The following is a 21,982-nucleotide window of genomic DNA, read 5'->3' as shown; positions in this document are numbered from 1 at the left end:
TGAGTACCCAAACCCTCATATGTTTCTCGGTATTTGAATGTGTGTCACAAAGGACACACATTGTGTTTTGTCTGTTTTGCTCTTCACATAATAACACCCTTTAGCTCGTGGATCACACCTTACTTGAGAATCAGAAATTGGAAGAACACTCAGCGTACTGAAAAATAAATTGTTCACTATTAGCCAGGGATGGCAGCTCAAAACTATAACTCCAAGGAGCAGAGGCAACAGTATTATAAGTTGGAGGAAAGAAAGCTTGGGCTAATAGTGAGTTCCAGGCTAGCCTGACACACAGAGTGAAACTCTGCTGAAAAAGCTGGGGTGAGGTGGGAAGGGAGGATAGGGAGGTGGCTCAGCATTTAGGAGCAATGGCTGCTCTTCCAGAGGTCCTGAGTTCAGTTTCCAACAACCACACAGTGACTCACGACCATGTCTGTAACACTAGTTCCAAGGGCTCTGACACCCTCACACAGGTGTACATGCAGGCCAAATACCAATGCACATAAAATACAAATAAATCTTTAAAAAGTTAAAGAACACTCTCTTCGTCTAGGAGAATGTAGAACTAAGAAAAACAGTGGGGTCAGGCCATCAGGTGACATCATGAGTTTGCTCTCTGGGTGCTTCTACTTCTGAAAACTAACAGTTCATGATAGCCCGAAACTGAGCTCGTTCTTAGACCTCTGCTTTCCTTTCGTTATGGGGCTGCTACTCTGCGAAAGTGCCTCTAATGGGCCACACAACTCTGTTTATTAATTCTGCCTTCCAGAGATGCAAAAGGCCAGGTGAGGGCCTCACTCAATTCCCTCCCCCCTCACCCTCCCCCAACACCATGTGCCAGATAGTTCCAGGAGTCAATGTGTTATCTAACCCTCTAAGAGCAGCATCAAGCCAAGAAAGCCAGCCCTCTGCCACAGATAAGCCACCTGTCAGGGGGAAAGTTTATTTGGGTTTGGACTGTGGCTACCACATTTAAGGTAACTGTTATGGCTAGGAAGGATCTGGAATCAATGTGCTGGGCAGGGCTGTTGTTTTCTCCAACCATAAAACTTAAAGGAGAGTTAAATCAGCACCCAGTGAAAAGGCTCTTTCCCGGCAGCTAACAGCCAGCTTGATGTCATCAGGGTGATATTAGGATGGCCAGAGGTCAGCTCTCCCAATGAGGAGCAAACAGCTATTTTGTCTCCATCTACACTGATAATGAATCTCTCTCAAACAAAAGAGAACAACTCCCAACCCCAAGCCTGCACACCTTCTGGTCTTTTCTATGTGAAGATAATTTGAGGTTCATCTCCCTTTGGATATCCACCCAAATTTCCCTTGCTAAAACTGTTGAGGTGTTTCAAGCTAAGCTAGAGAGCAAAAAGTCATAATTGGGTGAGTTTCCCAACTGGGCAACACCTAACTCCCTTCTTTGTGAGTTTATATATTTGGCAAACCTATACCTAACCTCATTTTTTTTTAACCATGGAGCAAAGCCATCCATTGACCACCGTGTCTTGAAAAATTATGAAGCAGAGAAAGTGAACTGTGAGAAAACAATGCCGGACAGCGCCAGCTTCTTTCTGAGCCTTGTTCAAGGGCCAATTAACTAGGACAAAAATGTCACACTTCTTCACAACACACCCTGCTCCTTCCTTTTCCTCCTGTCCCAATGGGGTCATTTGTTGTGACATCTGCCACAAAATAGGCGTACAGCATTGTTCTCCCTCTAAATGATTTGGTTTTGTGCAAGAAGCTTTCCTGCTATAGTTCTATTTACATAGCCAAGAGGACCAGGCACGATGGGAACCCGAAGAGGCAGGCAGATTTGCTCAGTGAGATACACGAAAGCCAGAACTAACCTCTCAAAATCAAGGAGGAAGCCAGGTCCTGAACCTAGGTCCTGGAAGCATGTAAAGTGTTCAATATACATGGGATTTTTTTTCCATCCACATGAGGTGAACACTGATTATTTTCCGTTTACAGTATTTCCCGTATACAGTACAATACCTAAATCTCTAAGAATGGCATCATTTACCCCAGAGAAAAAAACAGCTCTAAGGTACTATTCTTCACTATCTGAATACTGTTAGGAAGAAAGAAAGGAAAGAAAGAAAAAAATGGGGGAGTTGAGAGGCCAGCCTGATCCACATAGTGAGTTCCAGGTCAGCCAGGGCACAAGGAGATCCTGTGGGAAAAGGAAAGAGAGGGAGGTAGCGAGGGAGGGATAAAGGGAGAGTAAGCTCATTATAAAGAGAAGGCATCTTCAACGCATATTAAGAAAACTAAAGCTCGCTGGGCAATGTTGGCCCATGCCTTTAATTCCAGCACTTGGGCAGCAGAGTTCTACAAGCCACCCTTGGTATACAAAGTTCCAGGGCTACACAGAAGAGAAAAAAAAAAACTGTCAGGAAAAGAGAGAGAGGCCCAAGATCCCAAGGTGAATAAGAAGTTACTGACCCGTGAGTTCAGCCAAATACCTGGACTCTTCAAAGATCCTAGAGTCCTTCTTTCACTCAGTATTTTGTACTCTGCTCCCAAACAAGCTAATCCAGGGGATGTAATGATTTGCTAGAAAAAGTTTACTAGTTTGACTAGTAAAACCAATACTCAGTAAGGAATACAACCCATAATGTTTAATAAGGAAATATTATTATCAACAACATATCAGAAACTAGGTCCTGGAAACATGTAAAGTGATCAACATACATGGGATTTTTTTTTTCCATCCACATGAGGTGAACACTGATTATTTTCTGTTTTATAGATGAGGAGCCTGAAGCACCCAAGAGGTAAGCTGGAGAACCAGAATTCAAAGTCAAGAAATCTGGTTCCACAAGGCATTAGAATAAATAATAGGAAACTGATCATGAGTGGAAATAGCAACAGGAAAAAAAAAAAAAAAATCAAACCCAATACTCTGCAGGCTGCAAATTTAAGGCCAATCTGGGTTACAAAGTAAATTCTAGACTAACCTGGGCTACAGAGTGAGACAGACAGAAGGAAGAAAGGAAGGGAAAAAAGCAGGAAGGGGGAGGGGTACAAAGTAGCTGAAAGCATTGGGTTTCTTTCTGACAACTTCCCAGAAAGTTGAGGCCAGCTCCACAGCCTTTAACCACCTAGCATATTCTACAAAGATGCCAGTTTGGTTTAAAGCCCCAAGTTCCCTCCCACCTAGCGTCTGTATGCAGTGGCCTGAGATTAGCCAAGAGATGCGGCCCTCCTTCCGCCTACACACAGACTTCAAACATACGCTCTAACACAAGAGTAAACGGCTCAGAGAGTGTGAAGGTGCACTATGCTAGCTTGGGCTACGTAGCAAACTGGTGTCTCGTGTGTGTACATATTTATGACCTATACCATATTCGTGGCACTGCTTTGTGCTGTCACAGTCACCCAGCACCTTGGTCCTATGTCTACCTCCTCCTCCACCTTAGTCCCAGTGGCCAGCTTCACCTCAGAATTCCAATCACCAGACACAGTGTCATTCAATCCAGCTGCCAGGAGCCCAGACCCACCGCGGGAAAGTCAGTATGTGCGAGCAGATATTCAAGAACGCTGCCTTCATCTCAGCACTGCATTCTATTCCATTCTGTCCTATTCAACATTTAAATACTGAAATCTACCTGAGTTTGAACAAAAACCAACTGCAGTGGCATGCATCTGTAACCCCAGCCCTCAGGAGGCTCAGGCAGGAGGACCTTGAATCTGAGGACAGCTCAGACTACATAGCAAGACCCTGTTGAGAGGCAGAGGCAGAAAAAGAGGAGAGGGGGTGGAGAGAGAAAGGCCGGTTAGATCAAATTTTCACAGCCTTTAAATTGCCTCAGCTATTATGTATAACTAATATGCATAATGTGATGATACAAAATAGTCAGCCGGCCATGGTGGCACACACCTGCAACCCCAGCACTCTGGAGGAAGAGGTCCATACGTGTTTCAGGCTAGCTGGGGCTACATGGAAAACTGGTGTCTCAAAAACCCAAATTAATATAATAAATACGAAAAGTTCTTTCATACCACAAATATCAAGGCACTTTGGGTGGAGTTACGGAATTTGAGGAGGTGGAGTAACAGACCTCAACATAAATGCTCTCCAGAATATTACAAAAATAGAGCAGTAGATATACAAAAATTCACCAAATAAAAAAGAACGGGGTAAAATAATAGTGATAGCAACTCCTGAATAAGATAAGATTTGAACAAGAACTGCTAGCTATGACAAAATGTTGGTGATTGGGAGCTCCTGTGAGTTGGATTGGCTGCAGGCAAGTAGCTATATATACATACATATAGCTATATGATTATATATGCCATATCTCAAGTTATGAGAGAGAGAAAGCAAATGGAGTCCTTAAGATGAGCTGTGTGTGGCTTTGTGGTGACCAGGTACAGAGAAACTGGCTAGCAGCTAACTGTAATCTTAGAAGTTTTTATGAAGATGGGAGATATTTATAAAGTTCTTGTTTGAAGGGAGACTAAATTTAAAAAAAAAAAATTTTTTTTTTTCCTTTGCCTTTTTCCTCAAATTTCAGGACCCGGAACCCTGGCTCAGCATGAGAATGTTAAGCAGGTACAACTGTACTGTGATATGCATGCCAGGGTCACTTGAGCAAGGCTCACTGGGCAGCCTGTTGTGAACTGAGGTTAAGAAACAGTGTGTTCTTCACAAGAGCCCTCACAGTCCAGAGTGACCCCGTCTTCATCACTCCCGTCCAACTGCCGCCCCAGCTGGAGTTTCCGCCATTAGACATAGAAAGAAAAAATGTTTAAATTCTGGACAGAAAGTCAAAAGAAATGAAACGCCGGGGACAAAGCAGCCCCGGTGGCAGGCAGACCAAATACCACCGCTTACCAGCAAGAAAGCCTCCATTGTAACAGGGATTTTACCCATTCTTTAGCATTCCTAAGTAACAAAAGAGAGGGCTGCAAACCCACGATAATTAGCGATAGCTTTACTCACACCAAAACCGTTCCTATCTGGTGCTCACTCAATAAAACAAAATGATCTTTTTCACGCAGCCTGAAAACGGCTACTATTTTTTTGAGCAACCAAAAGTCACTTCAGTATATGAAAAGAGTGGCCCATAATTGGCGCATTGTTCTGATGTTTATCTAAGACTCTGCATGAGTGGTTTTCCTTGATGCTAATCCCATTACGAGTAAAATGGACTGCGGTTTTGAATATTTCTTTTCCTTTAAAAAAAAAAAAGAAAAGAAAAAAAAGAAAGAAATGGACAAGTTGTTTAATATCAGATGTCACTTTACAGATGAGCAAGTTGAGTAATAAAATAACCGGAGAGGTGGGGTTGGGGGTGGACCTATACCTGTTTTTCAAAGGCAGTAATACTTTAACATAGGTAGTAATGTGCTTCAATGTGTAGAATAATCAAAAGTACCTAAAGCATATGAAAATGTAGTAGGAAAAGAGGTCAGCTGCATTATGCATCTCTTATGTCACAGAAATTTCATAAGTTAGGGGTGACGGGAGCTCTGGCTTCAAACTCAAGATCCTCCTAAATCAGCCTCCCTCTGGGATGGCAAACAGGTCTCACCAATGCCTACATCCTGACTTTACAGACAATCCATTTATTTCGCTTTTCTCCCATCCATTCTCTAACCTCCCCCCCCCCCCGCCCCCCCCCCCCCACCTTCCTTGTTCTGGAAAGGAATTCCGGGAATGGACACAAGGTGCTCTGTCTTGGAGGGCAATGTCTTGGCCTAGGGAACTTGAAAGGGTAGGGATCCTAGCAGAGAGGTCTGGTCTCACTGGCAGAACTACAAATAACAGTCAAGCTTCCTGGTCTTCAGATATTGGGGAAATAAATTTGCTGGAGCTTTTCCTCCATTCATTACTATCTGCGAATGACTTCTAGGTATCTGACAGATCAAAGCCCGACTTCTTATTTCTAAGGAAAGGGAAACAAAGTCATAACCACAAGTTTGTTTTAGGTTAGTCCACAAGCAATGACTCCTGGACAAAATAACTGCAAAAACGAGAGAAAACATGTCTGGCTTCTGGTTTCTCACTTAACCCTTGATCGCATATGAACATTAAAGCAACGCACAGCTGTTATGTGTCCGAATTAATGTTTAAAACAGCAAAGTACCACTGATGAAAGAGAGCTCAGCAATGCTTTTCCCCGCCCCTCATTCCCTTAACTTTTTAACCAAGCTGGGCACAGTGGCACCCGCCTGCAATCCCAGCACTCAGGGAGGCAGAGGCAGGTGGATCTCCATGAGTTTGAGGCCAGCCTGGTCTACAAAGTGAGTCTAGAACAGCTAAGGCTACACCAAGAAACCCTGTCTCAAAACAAACAAATAAACAAACAGAAAAGAATAACTTTTTAGGGGCTGGAGAGATGGCTCAATGGCATTGGCTGTTCTTCCAAAGGTCCTGAGTTCAATTCCCAGCAACCCCATGGTGGCTCACGACCATGTAGAATGTGACCTAATGCCCTCTTCTGGTGTGCAGGTGTACATGCAGATAGAGCACTCATACACATAATAAATAAATTGTAAAAAAAAAAAAAAAAAAAAAAAGTAACTTTTTAAAATACAAACTATCATCCGAGTTTGGTAGCACACGGCTTTAGTCCCAGGACTCAGGAGGCAGAGGCAGACAACTTTCCATAAATACAGGACAGCCAGAGCTACACAGTGAGACCCAGTCTCAGCAGAAGAAAAACTTTCATTCCTATTGCAAAGTATAAATTGGGAACAGTGATTAATATGTTTCTAACCCTAGTACTTAGAAGGACTAGGAGTTCAAGTTCACAGTAAGACTGAGGCCTGTCTGGGATGCACAAGACCCACTGAGATGTGGATTAGAATCAGGACTCCTCCTTTACAATCCCCATGGAATGGGAGTGTTTATCACACCAATTTACAGTGGTTACAGGGCAGCTGGTGAGTGCCCTTTCTTCCCCGCAAGAGATTCAAACACTCGTGGTCCCCCTACACACCCGTACTGGCGCTTTTCTAAAAGGATTTCTAATTATGTGTATTCGTGTGTGTCTGCCCAGAGTGTGTCCTCAGGTGTGCGCAGTCACCCATTAGGTCAGAGGCACCGCCTCGCCAGTACTGGAGTTACAAGCCAGGTGACACGGGGGCGGGGCACAGAGAGAACCGTCCTTCCAGCCACACAACAGGAAGTTCGGAGGTTCCCAATTTCCTGCTTTGTGAGAATTCAAAACACAAAAGCAAATACGATTTAACAAAGCAGTCGCTGCAAAACTCCTCAAACGTGTGCGATTTCCTTAAGGCCCCTACCTGCACTGACGAGCTCCTGCCCTTCCTGACTCATCTCATTCCAGAAACAGGGATCTTGACTGTGACGCTCTCCCTGTGCCTCACCAAGCACTTGCTCTGTATTCTAAAGGTTGATTGATTAAGGGCTGCTGAGACGGCTCAGGAAGTAAAGACCCCTGTGTTCTTATACAGGGTCTCACTGTGTAACCCTGGCCGGCCTAGAACTTGCTATGTGGACATGAAGACATGGTGGCAGGTCTGGAAATCATTGCCTCTGCCTCCCATCATGCCCAGCGCCTAGCAGGTTTCTATAAACCTCTCTGCTTTTTACCAAGTATGCAATGCAGTAGTATTTATTTTGACTGTTATTATTTAGACATTAGGCAGAGAATACCGTGGTTTATATGCCTAACTTAGTGGCAATCAGTTACAAACTGATCTAAATATTATTACACGGAAATACATTTTCAAAATGTAACTGTCTTCCAAAATACAGAGTGTGCAAAAGGAGAAAAACTGAGAAACTTGACAAAAGCATTTCAACAATAAATACTATAGATTTTGATAAAAATAGATTTTGTACTCAATTATTCAAGGAGCCTTGTAATGCTAAAAGTTTCTTACTTCAAAACCTTGACGTGCTGAGGCAGGACAAACAGAATGTCTTGTTAAAAATACACTGCTATCAGACCGTCACCCCTAATCCACAAAAGAATCTGCCAAGAGATTTCAGCAACAAGTGGCGCATTGTAGGCATTTCTGTCCATCAACAAACCTAACAAGTTGATTAAAATGCCAAAGGTGAAAGCAAGCGGTGTGCAAAGACTGAGGCAGACTCACGGCAGTTCCTCTCATCCGAGCCGTCGGAACAGTCGCTGACACGGTCACACTTGTATTCGATGGGAATACACTGACCGTCAGAGCATGTCAGCTGCTGGCTTGAGCATGTGGTCCCACCTGGGGAGGAAAAAGGAAGGAGAACCTTGTTTACAGTTATTGCCAAATATAGACTAGCCATTGATGACGACCAAATACGGATCATGATACTGGAGGGCAAAAACAAGCAGAGAGCAGGGCATGCACTGGACAGACATTTCACAGTGACACATGTAAAATCAAAGGCACTGCACTCTGAAGTACAGACCTTAGCTATTAACATGTGTCGAGTAAAACAAACTTAAAATGTGTATGACAGACAATGAGGAAGATGTGGGCATTGCAAAGATTGGTAGATGGTAGATACAAGCAGAGAAAGATAGACTTGCTGCTCTTATGCAAGACCCAAGAACCAAGTCCCAGCACCCACATGATGGCTCACAACCCCCCACCTCTCCTGTTCCACAGGATCCAGTGCCCTCTTCTGCCATTCTCAGGCTCCTGCATGCCCCCAGAGCACAGAAAGTATACACATTAAACACGTGAATACATAAGTATGTTTAAAAAAGAAAATGACCGAGTGGCTCAGACACATAGGAATCACAGCATTGGTGTTAAAGGAATGAGTTGATGGCCAGGACTTGGAAGGGCAAGGTAGAGGCAAGAGGATCAGCGTTCCAGACCGGCCTCTGTTACTCTGCTGGGAGAGGGAGGTGATGGAGTGTGGGGAGGAGAAGAATAGCAAAGGCAACTTCCCCTGATATAAGAGGAGAATAGACAGGGACAGTTTCCACACTTGGCTGGGAAGGGGGTGCTATGGGTGGGAAGTTAGCTGACCCAAATAGACAAAAGGACTGTCACAGTGAGCATCCAGACCGTGCGCACGAAGACAGAAGGCTGGGACAAGCTTTCTGCCCCAAAAAACATTTTAAGAAAAGAAGACATGCAAGCATTAAGCATCAGAACCTTCCAGGAGACCACTGGAATCCCCGCCACGGCTTTTAATCAAGGATTTTAATAAGATATTTCGTTTTGTTATTGACGTTTTATTTGGTTTGGTTTTGTTTTCTTAGGCAGGAACTCACTCTGTCCAGGTTGGCCTGTAACTCACTATGTTGCCCCAAAATGGCCTCAAACTCACGGCAATTCTCCTGCCTCTGCTTAGTGGGCGTGAGCAGGCACCCAGTCTAACTGGATCCTTGCAACAGTGTCCAGCAGCGCCTGCAGCGCAGACCACCCGGATGGCAAAATACTCCACGGGTGGAGGTGTGGATGGAAAAGTATTGCCGAGCCTTAGAAAGGTTCTCAGGCCAATCAGCCGGGAGCTGGTGAGTGAGTGTGGGCAGTGAGGGAGAACAGAAGCAAGAGGAAGTTCCGTGCTCCCAGCGCCGGTTCCGGAGGGACTGAGATTTCCTTTCACGCCTGTTGGCGACACCCTCCCTGCTCATCCCAGAAATCTACTTTAACGAAGAACACAGAATAAGATCCGGGACCTAAATATAGACCTGAGTTCCCATCAGCCCGCAGAGCAAAGAATGGCAGGGCCATCCTGAACGGGGCCTCACTCAGTGCTACTAGTTTAAATTTACACTTCAGATTAAAGACTGGCAAGCTTAACAGCTCCCAGCCTGGGGGGGGGGGGGGGGGGGTCTAAGTCTGTTGTGTAGCCACGCTTGATAGGACCCTCCCTCTGAATGAGATTACCAGCCTCTGACCAGACAGCTTCGGGTCTGGCCCAGTGTTGATGAAGAATCAGCTCACTCTGTATCACCAATCTGCAGCGGGCTAGACCTGAGGCATCAAAGAACCAGAGGAAAACGCCGCCACTCTAAACACTTACGGCAATTTTGATGTTCATCCGCTCCATCCGAACAGTCCATGTCCTGGTCACACACCCAAGCCTGAGGGATGCAGGTCCCCTCAGTAGGACACAGGAAATAGCCCGATCCGCAAGAACGGGGAGCTGAAATGAAACAAACAAAAAAAACGGGGGTTTATGCTGGGAGACATGTCCCAGAAAGCAACAGCAGTGATTGAATTGAAGAGATCCTCCATCAACTCTCGCTTGACACCGTTGTCGGATCACTTCAGCAATGGCAGCCACATAATGTATAAACAGAGAATGAAGCCAATATACACACACACACACAAATCTGAGACAAAATTATCTCATTTAGGCAAAAAAAAAAAAAAAAAACTATTCTTTTTGGTAGGTTTTTAACATCGAATAGTAAAGTATCATGACGGATAGAAAATATGTGAGATAGTAGGAGGAAACTGAGAATGAAATCATTATTTCCACATTTACTTGTTTTAGGAATGTTGATGAGTTCTGACCCTTAATGTTTGCATCCTAAAAATGAAGTAAATAATGTGTGTAAAAGAGCCATGTAATGCTAGCTGTCACAGGCACTGCTGATGTCACTGTCAGTCATAGGGCACTGACAGGTCTGAACACCTGGAGACCGGCCATGTATGCGTGCGTCCTTGGATACCGTTTGTGCGTTCTGCCCCTGTTGCTTAAACTGTAGGAGCCAGGAGTCAAAGCATACTATTACAAGATCATCATATGCCAAAAGCATAGCTCTGCTCATTCAACGATGACTCAGAAAATAAAAGAACCAGCATCAACAACAGACTAGTTAGTAGGAACGCAAAACCGTCAGAATCTATCCCAAACACAGAGTGAAAATCTGATGTTTTGCAAGATCTATTTGGGAAGTGTGAAAGCCTCCCCCCACCCTGCTCCTTCCTTTCCTTCCATTTTCTCGTGTGACCGCTCAGCTGTGCCACAGAGTGGCCAGTTCAGAACGCTCAGGTTGTCACCTGTCTTCCTGACCATTGACCTGTCAGAATGAAGGGCTTCGTAGTCCAGCAACTACAGGTCAGAGATAGCCAAGGACTTGAGGTCAGTGACTTGAGAGCAGCGACCACAGAGCCCGTAATAAGTGGCTCAACAACCCCGAGACTGTTTCCTAATCTGAGACCCACTCAGAATAATGCTGAGAGCTGAAAAAAAACAAACTGTGTGAAATGCTTTAAAAGTAGGTAATTACAATAAATTTCAGGTTTTAAAGTATTGTGTTGTTTTACCTAGATTTTTAATGACCTAGCACCAAGCTAACTTCTGTTATGTTCTTTGTGGTAATTCACAAGCTACTCTACAGCTTTTCGTATATGAAAAGGAAGCTCTCCCTGATTTATAAACCAGAGTACTTCACATATCATCATTTGATTAAAAAAAAAAAAAATTCCCAGGTGAATAACCCACAACAGTAATTTTCAAGCTCCAGAAGATCAAGTATAAATTCGTTCTCAGTAAAGTCGCAGGCTCGCAGCAAGGAACTAGTATTAAACTGAGCCCCTCCCTCCCAAGCTTCAGCAGAGCCCTGAACCTACCAGGAAAGCACAGGGGAGAGCAGACAACACTTATTCATGTCACTCAAAACCCCAGCCAAGCCTGGCCCCGCCTCACTTACGACAGCCAATTTCATCTGTGTCATCCAGACAGTCTTTGGTCCCATCACACCTCCAGGCTGCAGGAATGCAGTATCCATTGTTACAGCGAAAATTCCCACTGCCGCAGTCTGCAGTAACGGAGAAATCGACATTGTTTTCAAACTTAAGATGCTGAGAGACCGTGTCTCAAAAAAAAAAAAACAAAAAAACCAACAAACCAACAACAACAACAACAACAAAAAAAAAAAAACCTTTAAGATGTGTCATGATGGGAGACAAGGTGAGGAGGTGAGAAAAATATTCTCAATAAAAGAAAAATAAGGTATTTCACGAAAGAAATACAAGTTAGGGATGAAAAAAAATTCAACTATTTGGTAGCAAAAGAATGCAAATTATGTGTAAAATTAGGAAAGCAATTTCGCACTGATAACATAAAAGACATTTATTTGGATGTCTGCAAGAAGATTATTTTCCTACACAGTTGATTGGAGTACACCTTGACATGTCCTGTCCAGGAAGCATTTTGATAGCAGGCACCTTGCTGTTTAAAAATGGTTGCTCTACCAGGCATGGTGGCACATGCCTTTAATCCTAGCACTCGGAAGAGAGACTTGGGACTTCTACATCTCCTTTTCCTACAGAACTGATCAAAGAACAAATATTGATCAAGATTTAAAATATTTTCATCACATTATTTATAATAAAGTATAATATTCCTAGCCCATAATAATAAAATCAGTTCTTTCTTTTATCTATGTTTTGGTATAGTAGCAATCTGTGAAAATGGTCAGGTAGAATTTAACAAAGACACAAAGAGGCAACCTGTAGCCAGAAGGTTAACATAACTATCTCATCATTTGCTTAGCTATGGTGTTTTAATCCCCCTCCTTATGACTCTTAACTGGCTAGTCATTATTAAACTATATATACAAAGTTTTAAACAGACCAGCTTTGGCTGCTTTCTCAAAAACTCATGTAGATGTGGTCAAATCTGCCTAACAAAGTTTCTGCAACAGCCACAAAGATTAGCACAACCCAAGTGGCAGGGACCTGGAGAAGGGAGGACTTAAAGCTCATTTCGTTTAACAAATACCCTGCAATGGCCTCTAGGATCTGCAGGGGACTAATCTTGACAGTTGGAAATCCTGCAGTCTTCTCCAGTATCTAGCCAATGACTGTCCCAAGAATTCTGCGCCAAATAGGGAAATAAAATTTTTCAAAGAGGACAGCTGATACAAGCCCAGCTTGGAGAAAACTCAAATTTTAGTTCACACACCCAATGACTAGGAATACTTTTCAAAGTTGGAAAAAAAATTATTTTGTTTTCATTCTGTATTTAAGCAATCGTGCTAAATGAGAAAACTCAGGTTCCTGGCTATAATTAACCCCACCTCCGCTAAATATACAGATCAATTACCTACTCCTAGAATAAATAAACAAGATGTTATCCTGACCTGTGGAAACGCAGGCGTGTCAACAGCAAGACATAAACAGAGTTAAGTGATCTGTTCCTACTTTGTTCATGGAATGTTCAAATCTGATTGTCTGGTAGTGACACCCTGATTTATAATGTACGCTGCAAGTGGTCAGAAACTTCCCTTGGCTAAATGGTGGTACCGAGTGGTACAGGCGTCCGTACACCCGAATACCTTCTATAGCCTAATGCATGGTGGTGGTTGGTGGTGCGGGTCTCTTATCAACTACCTTTAAAACACAACAACCTCCCTTGCAAAAATGCCCCTAAGGAATGTACAAATTCACTCTGGAATCCCAGAACTTCTCATTGGATTTTGTTCTACAGAGCAGTATTTCCCTGGGAGATTAGGGGCTTTGGAGGTTCATCTATTAACACAACATATATTAAACCGCTTTTATCAATCAGGCCTATTGTTAGTAATCCAACCTAATACATTCGTGAGTTTAATGCATTTTTTGTCTCTTAATAGTTAATCACTCCTGATAGAAAAACCATAGCCACTGTAAAGGACAATCTCCTTAGTTTTAGATTGTTGCAGAAAGAAAATTCTTCGGACAGCATATTGCCTGTTTTGAAAATCCACACAGTTGATACTATTTCTTAAGCAGGTTTTGATGCCGAGACAACCAAGATTTGTTTTTGTTTATTCCAATTTGGCTAAAATACCAAGGTAAAAGACATTACAAGATAGACATTAAAAATTATTTTGAAATACTTCAAAGCCAATTATTTAAAATCACACATAAAAATTGAAACTGATAGGAAATCTTGCATTTGAACTATAGGCCGTGCTTTTAAGTTTATCTTCCAATTGTTACATTATCTAAAGCAAAACCCAATATTCTCAACTTATCAGCATCACCACAATAACTCATTTGTCAAATTCGTCTTTTCAGTGGGAACTTCCATGCCTGTTATAACTCTCAAATGAGCATTGTTTGACAACATCTCTCAAAGTAAAAAAAAGGAAAAGAAAAAAAAAAAAAAAAGCAAACACTTTCTCATTGCTGTGTGGTCTCTCAGCCCAAATTCTCCATTTGGTGTCAGAAATCTGTCGTTTAAAAGCCAACTGCTCTTGGAAAGGTCTAGATTAGGTCTTGATTACAATTGCAGGTGCCTGTCCCAATCTCAATTGGTTCCTGTGTCTTTTTATGTCTCTGTATTAATGAAGCACCCTTAACTCACAAGCCCTGCAAAGCCTATTAATCCTTAGGGCAACTTTGAGATACACACCGCTCTGCAACCTCAGGTACAGAGCGCTTCAACAACTTGCTTAGCATTCAGCAGCAAATAATGCAGAGAGACCACCGACAGCGGCTGGTAAACAAGCCGCCGCTCTGCGTCCCTTTCATGCACACTCAAAAACGAAGGCGGGCTTTCCATTTATTTTCTCCGATCATGAGTCAGAGAGGTGTGGAGCCAACAGACCTCGTGCGTTGTTGGGAAGGGAAGTGTGCTCTATTTTGAAACCAGTATCGCACTAAGATCTGGGGAAGCTTTGAAAATTTTTGCAGCACTCAGAGCAACAAGGAGAAATCCAAAAAGAATTCTGATACATTCCGGAAATCGAAATCATAAGTGGGGATAGATTTTACAACTTTAGAGGCCAAAGGTATTGGCATAAGAAAAGAGAAGCTTTCTTTATAAGTAGTCGAATTCCCGAGTTCCAGGCCTAAGCCTTAGCCTAAGAAAATGTTAAGATAAGAACTGGAGTAGCAGATAGTATCCAGAGGAGGTAAAAAGTCATTGTTCGATTTCCAGGGCAGGTGACAGCCACTGGATTGAGAAGGTCACTCGACTGTCATTTATAGTCTCTGTCAGGGCACTGAGCGCTGTAGGATAATGAAGGCATACATGTCAGGAAATGAATTTATGATCTTAAATCTTCAGAAGCATGAAGCCAGCTATGGCGGTGCATGCCTGCAATCCCAGCCTTCAGGAGACTGAAGCAGGAGAACCACTTGGGTGAAAAAGCTACACCACGCCTCATGAAATCTATGCTTTCGAGGTTGGCCTAGATTAACATACACAGTGACTGTAAGGCTAGCCTGGGCTACTTAGCAAAACTCTAAAGAAAGTGAAAAGCAGAAAACAAATGCAATAATTTGAAATAAAGACTAAGAAGTTGGGGCTTGTTTGTTTGTTTGTTTGTTTGTTTTTTTAAGGGTTATTTATGTGTGTTTGCTTGCGTGAGTGTGTGTGAACCTCATGTGCCTGTAGGAATACACAAATGTGCAGATCTCCAAAGCTTGAACAACAAGCAATCGTGAGCCACCTCATGTGAGTGCTGGAACTCAAGTCCTCTCAAGAGCGGACATCCTGAACTGCTAAGGCATTTATTTCTCTAGCCCCTGTGCAAAAATTTTTTAAAAGAGAAAACAATGTACCATTATACTAACGTTTCATTCTTTTTTCCTAATTTTAGGATTTTATGGGGGGGGGGGTGCATGAGTGTGCAGGTGCCTGAGGGCCGGTAGCATTGGCTCACCTGGAGCTGGAGTTACAGGTAGTTTGTGGGTCCAAGGAAGCAATGCACAAGGGCTGAACCATCTGTCTAGTCCCCGATCCTAATTTTTTTTTTTTTTTTTGTACCTGAGAATGCATGAATTGCTTTTGTGGGCTTTGGTCCCACATATCTGACATCTGCAAATGTCCTCTTCACATATCGGGGCTCTGGGAAAAGGAAGTCCAATAGCTTCCAAACCAGATTAAGGACACAAAAGAATTTCAGGCCCAATTTAGTGTTCCGTGATGAGAACCAAGCAGCCAAAAGGCACCACAGGAAACAAGGGCATGGTCTTGCTTCAGTTTCATTAGTGAGCTCATTATGGTCCCCCAGCCGCCATGAGGCTGGGCAGGATCGTCCGTATGATTTGCTGCCTAGGCTGTCACTGACACAGCATAAAGTTATAAACAGATAACCCTAAATCTCCAAAGGAGACTGACCTTTTATGTAGGTCGAAGATGGAAATTATACCGAACCATCACTCATTGTAAACATCAGTATCAGTGTCAAGGGATTTGAGATGAAGACGTGAAGCAAAAATTATGAACTTTTAAGGAATTGCTCTACATTTGTTCTGCGTCCAGTGAAAGCAGAATAGTCCCTGTGATTTATTTAGTTGCACACATTTTGAAAACAGACACATGAACTTCTCCAGGGGGACCAAGAGTTTGGGAGGAAAAGCATGTGTTAAGAGGATCTAGGGGGAAAAGAAGGATCTGGGACAGAAATTACTCCACTGAGCTGACTTCAGACAATGTTCCATTGACTATCATTTACCTCTTTTCTAAGAAGAGAATTCATGGAAGGTATAAGGTTGAAAGAATGGCTGGGGGGGGGGGGTGTTGATGATGAGATGGCTGATGGGCTCAGCCAGTAAAAGAATTTGACCTGAGTTTGATCATAACCCCACGGCAGTAGAGAACAGAGTCCTAGAAGTTGTCTTCTGACGTTCACACGTGTGCCACGGCACTTGTGCGTGCATGTGACACACACACAGAGAGATTTAAAATAAAAAGAAATCTTTCTTTAATAAAATAATAAGAGATTGGGGATATGGATCAGCGGTTAAGAGCACTGATTGTTCCTGAAAAATAAAACTGGGGTTCAGTTCCCAGCACCCATATAGTGGCTTAAAACCAGGAGCAACTCTGGTTCCAGAGGATCCAATGCCTTCTTCTGACCTCCACAGGCACCAGGCACTCACGTAATACACAGACATACATGCAGCCAAAATCCTCCCACATACAAAATAAAAATAAATCTAGAAACAAAACTTAAAAATAGGGCCATAGAGTATGATGTCAAATTCACTAAAGCCACAAAAATAAAGTCAAATGATTTATTCCTACCTGTAAACACTGTTTTAGTGTTTGCGGAAGAAATGAGGATGGGGTTCTTCTTCATAGACATTACAAACCATTCAGAACGTGTTATTCAACACTTGCAAAGCAACTACTTTTTATTGGGGACATATGGCCCTACTGTGTGAATGATATTATCCTTATTTAATAAGTACCTCTATGATACTAACCAACCAGCCCAGAGCCACAAAGGGAAAAATGTCTGCCCAGTTCACACTCTCTCAACCCGTGTGAGACCTGTGTTCATTTTACCCCCTCGTTTCACACAACACAAACAACAGTTTCCATTCACCAGAACTTGCCTGCGTGTTTCGTGTGGTTCCCAGGGGGAGCTTGTTTATCGTCACAACAACCCCCGTGAGGGAGTATTCACAGCCCCATTTCATAGCTCAGGGGTTCACACCAAAGCAGGGTGACTCCAAGGTTACACCGGAGTAGTGTAGACGATTTAGGTCTCCATATGCAGTAAAGACAAAACGACAGGTAAGCTGGGAGTGATAGCGTGCGCTTGTGACCCCAGCGCTTGAGAGACAGATAGAAAGATCAAGAGTGCAGCCTACTCTGGGCTAGACGGCCATGCCAAGAAAGAGAGAGAGCTGAAGTGACCTGTGGGGTGGGTGTGGTGAGTACTACAAGGGACTGAAGGCTAGAGTGACCAGAAGCCCTTTGTAAAGCAGAACAGCACTTTCTGCTCTTTATGGATGGCTGACAGATGACGAAGAAAGCCAGACTTCGTGTACCATTGAAACAATGAAAGGGAAAACGCTGGCATGGGTGAGGGCGGCGTGATAAGGCCCTCATCAGAAGTAACCTCTCACAGAGTGGTGGACAGAGGAAAAACAGGAATGTCGGATGTAGTGACGCACACCCTCAGAAGGCCAGCCTGGGCTACATGGTGAGATACCGCCTCAAGAAAACAGATACCCTAGAGACCTTGCCCATCGCCCTCTCCAAGGTGAATGTGTGAGAGCATCCAGCCCACAGAACTCAGCCATGAAGTCAGTTCAACTCCAAAGTCCTTCATATTTGCCATAGTGTCAGGCTCTTCCACGACAAATGCTAGCAGAATGTAGCCTTTCTATGCTGAGCAATGAGGAAATGGAGCCACTATCTTTTACAACATATTTCTTTTCCCCTTTTTCATCTAACCCGTAGTCAGTCACCAGCCTTGCTCCCCCTCTGGGAGGTCTCTCTTACGCTGCTGGATTTTCATTAAGCAACTCCCACCCTGCAATCAGCCCTTCTGTCAGCACTACAGCACATTACGGGTGAAGCCACACCTCTCAAGGCTTCAGGAAAGGACACGATTGGCATTTGAGAAGGGACAGTTATTCATCTTCCAGAACAGTCCTGAGCAACGCAGAAGCCAAGGCACCTCGGCACCCCAGTTCCGACCTGGGCAATGTCAAGGGTGGGCACCCCACTGTGTCAGCATCAAAACCAGTAGCCACCAGCTTGGACACTCAGAGTTCAAAACGTCTTAACGTGAAAGATCGTCTGAGAAAGCCCCTGGAATAAATGTTTCCCCTCCCAAAAGATAGTAAAATTTCTTCAACAGTAATCGCACTCTTCACCCATCAATAAGATCTGAGATTGGGAAATAGCACGCCGCAGCTGCTGGTACCAGCAACGCGAAACGAACTCCCCTGAGAGTGCGATAACGAATCTTAAGTTGCAGGGAGGCCTGTCTCACCCTGGAATGCTCCAAGAGCATCCGAGGGCTTCTTCCCGTTCTAGGGGAGGGAGAGGTCAGGCCAGGAAAGCAAAGGGCAGACATCAAAAACCCTAAGGGACTTCTTCAGTCACGTAAAGAGTCACTGCTGGGAAAGGCGCTCCTTCCTCAGGGTGAAGTTATCAGACCCAGATAACTTCCCCCATTATCCTCTTCTCGCTCTCACAAAAATATATCCTCGTTGGAAATCCATTATGGGTCTAAAACACCCCTCCCAGAAGAAGAGGGACTGGGTCCCTCTGTCTCTCCGCTGCTCTTAAAGCTCTGGCAGCACTTGCCCTAGCAGCTCAGGGCCTGTAGAGGGACTTTGCCCACACATGGAAGAGCAGTAACCTCAAACCTTCCTCTCTCCTGGAGGATGCTAAAAAGAACACTCTCCAACAGAGGAAAATTTAAGATGGTCTGCTGGCCCCCGTAAATAAGGAGCCAATGAATCAAACTGCCCTTCAACACTTAATGATTTGAAATACTCTGGAAAAAAAAAAAAAAAAAAACAACTATAAATCACCCTTTCACACACAGAATCAAGCTGTTTTCTACCCCAAATCATCCAAAGGATTTCTATCGGCTTCCTAAATATAGTAATATTATAATAAAATAGTTGGATGGACTTAAACATCAAAAGAAAAAAATTAGTTATTCATGAGGAACAAAAGCACACTTCTCCAAGCAAGCACTTTCCTGCTTAAGGATTTTAAACGGTACAATTGGCTCAAAGCGCCACAGAATCCATAGTGTCGAACCAGAGTTTTTCTGGTTCACTGTGCCAAGTACTGAACCACCAATGAGGATGATGTGAGTGTGTGTATTAAAACTGCAGTCAGGACTTTGGTCATCATAACAGGCAGGTAAAATTAGCAGGCCTCCACATTAAAAAATAAAATAAAAACAGTTTGTTGTGACTGAAAATTCTGACAATAATAAGAGTAGAAAAGGCTGATGTCTTGTTGGAACTTCCCAGCTCCAACAAGGTAAAAGTTCTTGCCCTGAAATCCTGGCAATGAGCTAAGTGTCCAGTTGAAGAGCCGGTGCAGAGGTGCACATCTGTAATGCCAGCACTCGTGGGGCATGATGGGAAGTGGAGGCAGGAGAACTGGCCAAAGGCTCAATGGTACACACAAACACCTACACACTAAACAAACTGTTGTATTTCCTCTTCCTGCCTCTGTCTCACTTGAATTAACTATCACAATATTACAATAAACTCTAAAAGAAAGAAAATGAAAAGGTAATAGAGACGAATAAGAGAAGACAGAGTTCAGAAAGGAAGGAAATCATTCCTAGATACTGAACTCAATGACAGTGAGCATCTCAAGCAACTAGCCTTGCTTTAAATTACATCTGGTATCTTGTACCTTGAGTTCAAGAAGGAACAATAGCACTTCAGCCTTATTTACTATGGCCCAAACCCAGCATGCCACTGCTGTGTGCCTTTATAAGTCACAAATTTTGCAGGAGGAACTAAGTTACTTACTTCTCACTCACAATGTATTTTCAGACAATATATATCCACTATTCCTACACAAATTTGTGTATATGTGTTTTTTATATTTAGTATTTTACTATCCATTTATTAAGACACACTAATAAAATAAATAAATATAATTTTAATTAAAGAGAAATGTTAAAACATCAGGTTATCCATTGCAACCCCAAGTCATTTGGCCCTGGCTTGTTACGCCTGGGCTTAAATAACATTTATAGGGCTCCAAATCACTCCCAGGCACTATAAATGTCATCACGTCATGTTATGTGATTATGATGACACAATTCAAAGGCTTGTTGACACAAAATCACAGCATTATATTTCACCAACTGATACCCAAGCACAATAAAATGCTACTCAGGTTTCTGCCTGTATACGGGGACCTTAGGCCGTTCCAATACTAATAACTGCCTCAGTAGGTTTATCTGTGTTGACTACCACAGACAGGAAGAGGAAGGAAAAAGTGGAATGGCATTTCCTAATACGTGTTTCAAGTATCATTATAATTAAAGAATGTGTTGCCATTATTATAAAGCTTTTGAATTTTGTTACTACATTTATATTTATTTACAAGGAGGAGGAGCACACCCGTGCCTCATTGTGTGTGTGGAGGTCAGAGGATAACTTGTGCGAGTCAACTCTCTCCTTTCATCGTCTGGATGTTCAGTATCAAACTCAAGTGTCAAGGTTAGCAGCAGCACCTTTACCCAATGGCACAGACGCACGCACGCACGTGCGCACGCACAATGAGTGTAAAGTTTTCTTAAAAGCATTAAAGATATACATGAGCTACATTATCAGAGTCCTCAACTTAACATGTCAGAAAAACACAATAATTGCAAAAAATTCTCTCACTGAAAGAATATATATCAATGCCTTTACAATAGACTGAGAGGAAAATTTAATCACTCTAAGATATCGTTCTATGATATCTGAACTGAAATATTGAACTGAAAAAGTATAGCCATCTAACTCCTCTTCCAAAAGGAAACGTGAACCCATCGCCACACCCCCATCGCTGCTACTGAGACAGAGACCTTAAGGTGTGTTAACTCATGCCTGTAATCCCAGAACTTGATAGGTTGGGGCAAGAGAATTGTCTCGGCTCTCTACTAAGTACCAGGGCAGCACAAGTGAGTGAGATTCTGCCTCAAAGATAGACAGATAGAAAGAAAGAAAGAAAGAAAGAAAGAAAGAAAGAAAGAAAGAAAGACCAACAGACAGACAGATAGATGATAGGTAGATAAATATAACTAAAGCCCTAAGTATTCTTCGTACAGTGAACATGTTTAACACAGTCCAAGCCAACAAATATGTATTGACAAGCAGGAAAACCACTGCTCAACATTCTGAAATGGAGGGACAATTGTCAGCAAAATGCACTCTCTTTACAATTCATTCTCCTCCAGAGAACCAAGTCAAGTTCCATCTAGAAACTAGGAAATAAGGGCAAGCCAATCTTTCCTGACAAGGCTTATCCTCAACACTTTGTGTCTGCCCTCAGCACTTCCTAAGTCTTCTAGGTAAACTTAGAAAGGAGAAATACCCTAAACTTAAAGGTTCTTCCAGTGGTCCAAGAATTGAGCCTTATCTGGTCCACTGCCCCCACCCTCACTCCCCTATCTGAAAAATCCCTTCTCTCTCCCTTGGCTTGCTAGGATTTCTTGGCCTCCAAAATCTGCTCCCAAATAAGCTTATTCATAGAACATTTAAAAATAACGTTTCTCATGGGCATTTGCACCGGCTGAAACAGGAAGCCCATGAGGGAATTCACACTGTAATTGTGCCCTTGTGGTCATTTTCCAATGCCCAGATACCTTCCCCGCAGCTCGATGAAGCAGAGTGGAGGGAA

The 21,982-nt window shown here is 43.1% G+C and overlaps 1 protein-coding gene across 1 annotated transcript in view; it reads right to left on the bottom strand.

The window, feature by feature from the left end:
- Lrp2 (LDL receptor related protein 2) overlaps positions 1-21,982 on the bottom strand; it is a 149,714-nt gene that overhangs the window by 109,936 nt on the left and 17,796 nt on the right. The window contains exons 2-4 of the mRNA XM_055599703.1: positions 11,589-11,696; positions 9,950-10,072; positions 8,074-8,190 (exon numbers count right to left, since the gene is read on the bottom strand). Of these exons, the coding sequence (XP_055455678.1) occupies positions 8,074-8,190; positions 9,950-10,072; positions 11,589-11,696 (348 nt within the window). The remainder of the gene's footprint in view (positions 1-8,073; positions 8,191-9,949; positions 10,073-11,588; positions 11,697-21,982) is intronic.

This window comes from Psammomys obesus, unplaced genomic scaffold (genome assembly GCF_907164565.1).
Source record: "Psammomys obesus unplaced genomic scaffold, mPsaObe1.curated_primary_1811, whole genome shotgun sequence".
Lineage (NCBI taxonomy): Eukaryota > Metazoa > Chordata > Mammalia > Rodentia > Muridae > Psammomys > Psammomys obesus.
Note: the sequence above shows the minus strand (reverse complement) of the source record. Positions and strands in the feature narration are given on the sequence as shown.